Below are 1,782 nucleotides of genomic sequence, written 5' to 3' on the forward strand. Positions count from 1 at the left end.
TATTCATGTCCAGATCGATCTTTATTCATGTCCAGCTCGATTTTCATTCATGTCCAGCTCGATTTTCATTCATGTCTAGATCGATTTTCATTCATGTCCAGCTCGATTTTCATTCATGTCCAGATCAATTATTATTCATGTCCAGATTAACTTTCATTCATGTCTACTCAGATTTATTCATGTCCACTCTGCCTAAAATTAAATCCCTTCTGCCTAAATAAAAGTTCAAACGTCCGCTAGGAGATGAAAAATCCTGTATACAGGACAATCAGGTACGGCGCAATCTTTTATTTATGCGCTAACAAACAGCATAGTATTCATTATTGTCTTTTACAGAACTGAGTTACTATATTCGCAATTGTAAAAAACCGTGCTTGTTGGGTTTCCTTGTCAAATACGCTGCGCAACTGGCAGACTTCTCAATCTCCACTGCCATTCACTCACCTGACACATACTTCAACTATTGGAGGACAAGGTTCATCGCAGAAGTGCGTGCTATACGACCTGATCTGCATATAAAGTATACATCTTTTGAACAATTCAATAATGTACATCGCTCAACTTGAATGTACTAACGTTTTGTGCCTTCTCTTATGGAAAGACCGACAAAATATGTACCGGCAACATGGCGAGCTCACTATGACGAATTGGAACAATAGGTAATTTGTAAACGAAACTATCCTTTGATTTATTATGCTATAGTGCAGCGCAGTAATAACTCTGGCATGATATTTTGCAGAGAACCTCCTCGCAAGCATATCGCGTTCAAGCTCTAAGAACGTTAGAACAAGGTGCCAAGCAAGCAGGGTCAAGAATTGCAACAACTTTGAGCCAAGGCTCTTTGGAAGATCCGAATGCTGCTGTTAGTGGTCCGAATGAAGAAAATACTGCAGCTCAAGAGCAAGAGCCGGAATTAGGCGATGCCGACAAGTTGATCCAGTCATTTCTTCATTATGTACGAATAATGATGCTTCGATACTTGCGATTGTTTTAGCTCTCCAAATCCTGATATATACTTGTTTTTTGATAGACCGGCAGAGAGATTATCACTGGAAACGAAAAATTGTTTGTGGAGAGAATGGCAGAAAAACACGAGACGATTGTGGATCGATTGCTCAGAGTAGCTGCAAGGAATCTGCTACTAGGTGATGGTTGGGATAACGAGACCGACATTAATACCAAGTATGATCACCCCTTTCTATTACTTATTTCAAAATTAGAAAGATAGAACGACACTGATCCTATTACTTTGTACGATGTAGATTGTGCCTGTCGAATATAGCAAACTTGATTTCCCCACAATGCAGCAGTTTTCTCGAGACAATCTTGACAGCCACTCAATATGCATTATTGGAATCTATTGAAGTACATCCCTTTCAGGGATTGTCCGCTGAGTGCTTAGCAGTATTTGACGAGCTTGTAATGGACAGGTAAAAAGAAAGAAGAAGAAATTGATGAGAAACAAAAAAATTACAGCATAGAGGAATAAACATTAACACGATGTTAATAAATTTTCTTTAAATTTTTTCTAAACTGACAATTTTTTTTATTCTCGGAGTTTGAAATCGTGCATACTGTTAAATTTTATTTAAAAAAAAAAATAAATACCTCCCATATTATTTGGCATAAAAAATTCAAATAGTTATATTAAATACTGAACTTCTTATTAATAAGAATAGTATGATTTGTTCTATTAAAGATTTAATGGAGCAGGTTATGCATAATTATTTTGAAGATGAAATGTTAGTTAAAGATATTGAAAGTAAGAAGATGATTATGAAT

At 36.3% G+C, this 1,782-nt stretch overlaps 1 protein-coding gene across 1 annotated transcript; it reads left to right on the forward strand.

Annotated features, from left to right (window-relative positions):
• Positions 1–612: 612 nt before the first annotated feature.
• On the forward strand, positions 613–1,434 carry BDB00DRAFT_793141 (uncharacterized protein; the record flags this gene model as incomplete). Its single annotated transcript, XM_053121186.1, has 4 exons — positions 613–659; positions 742–955; positions 1,031–1,182; positions 1,263–1,434. The coding sequence occupies 4 exons, from the start codon at positions 613–615 to the stop codon at positions 1,432–1,434; spliced, it is 585 nt and encodes a 194-aa protein (XP_052973114.1).
• Between the last annotated feature and the right edge of the window lie 348 nt (positions 1,435–1,782).

Source organism: Zychaea mexicana (genome assembly GCF_025766255.1).
Source record: "Zychaea mexicana strain RSA 1403 chromosome Unknown BDB00scaffold_165, whole genome shotgun sequence".
NCBI classification, from domain to species: domain Eukaryota; kingdom Fungi; phylum Mucoromycota; class Mucoromycetes; order Mucorales; family Lichtheimiaceae; genus Zychaea; species Zychaea mexicana.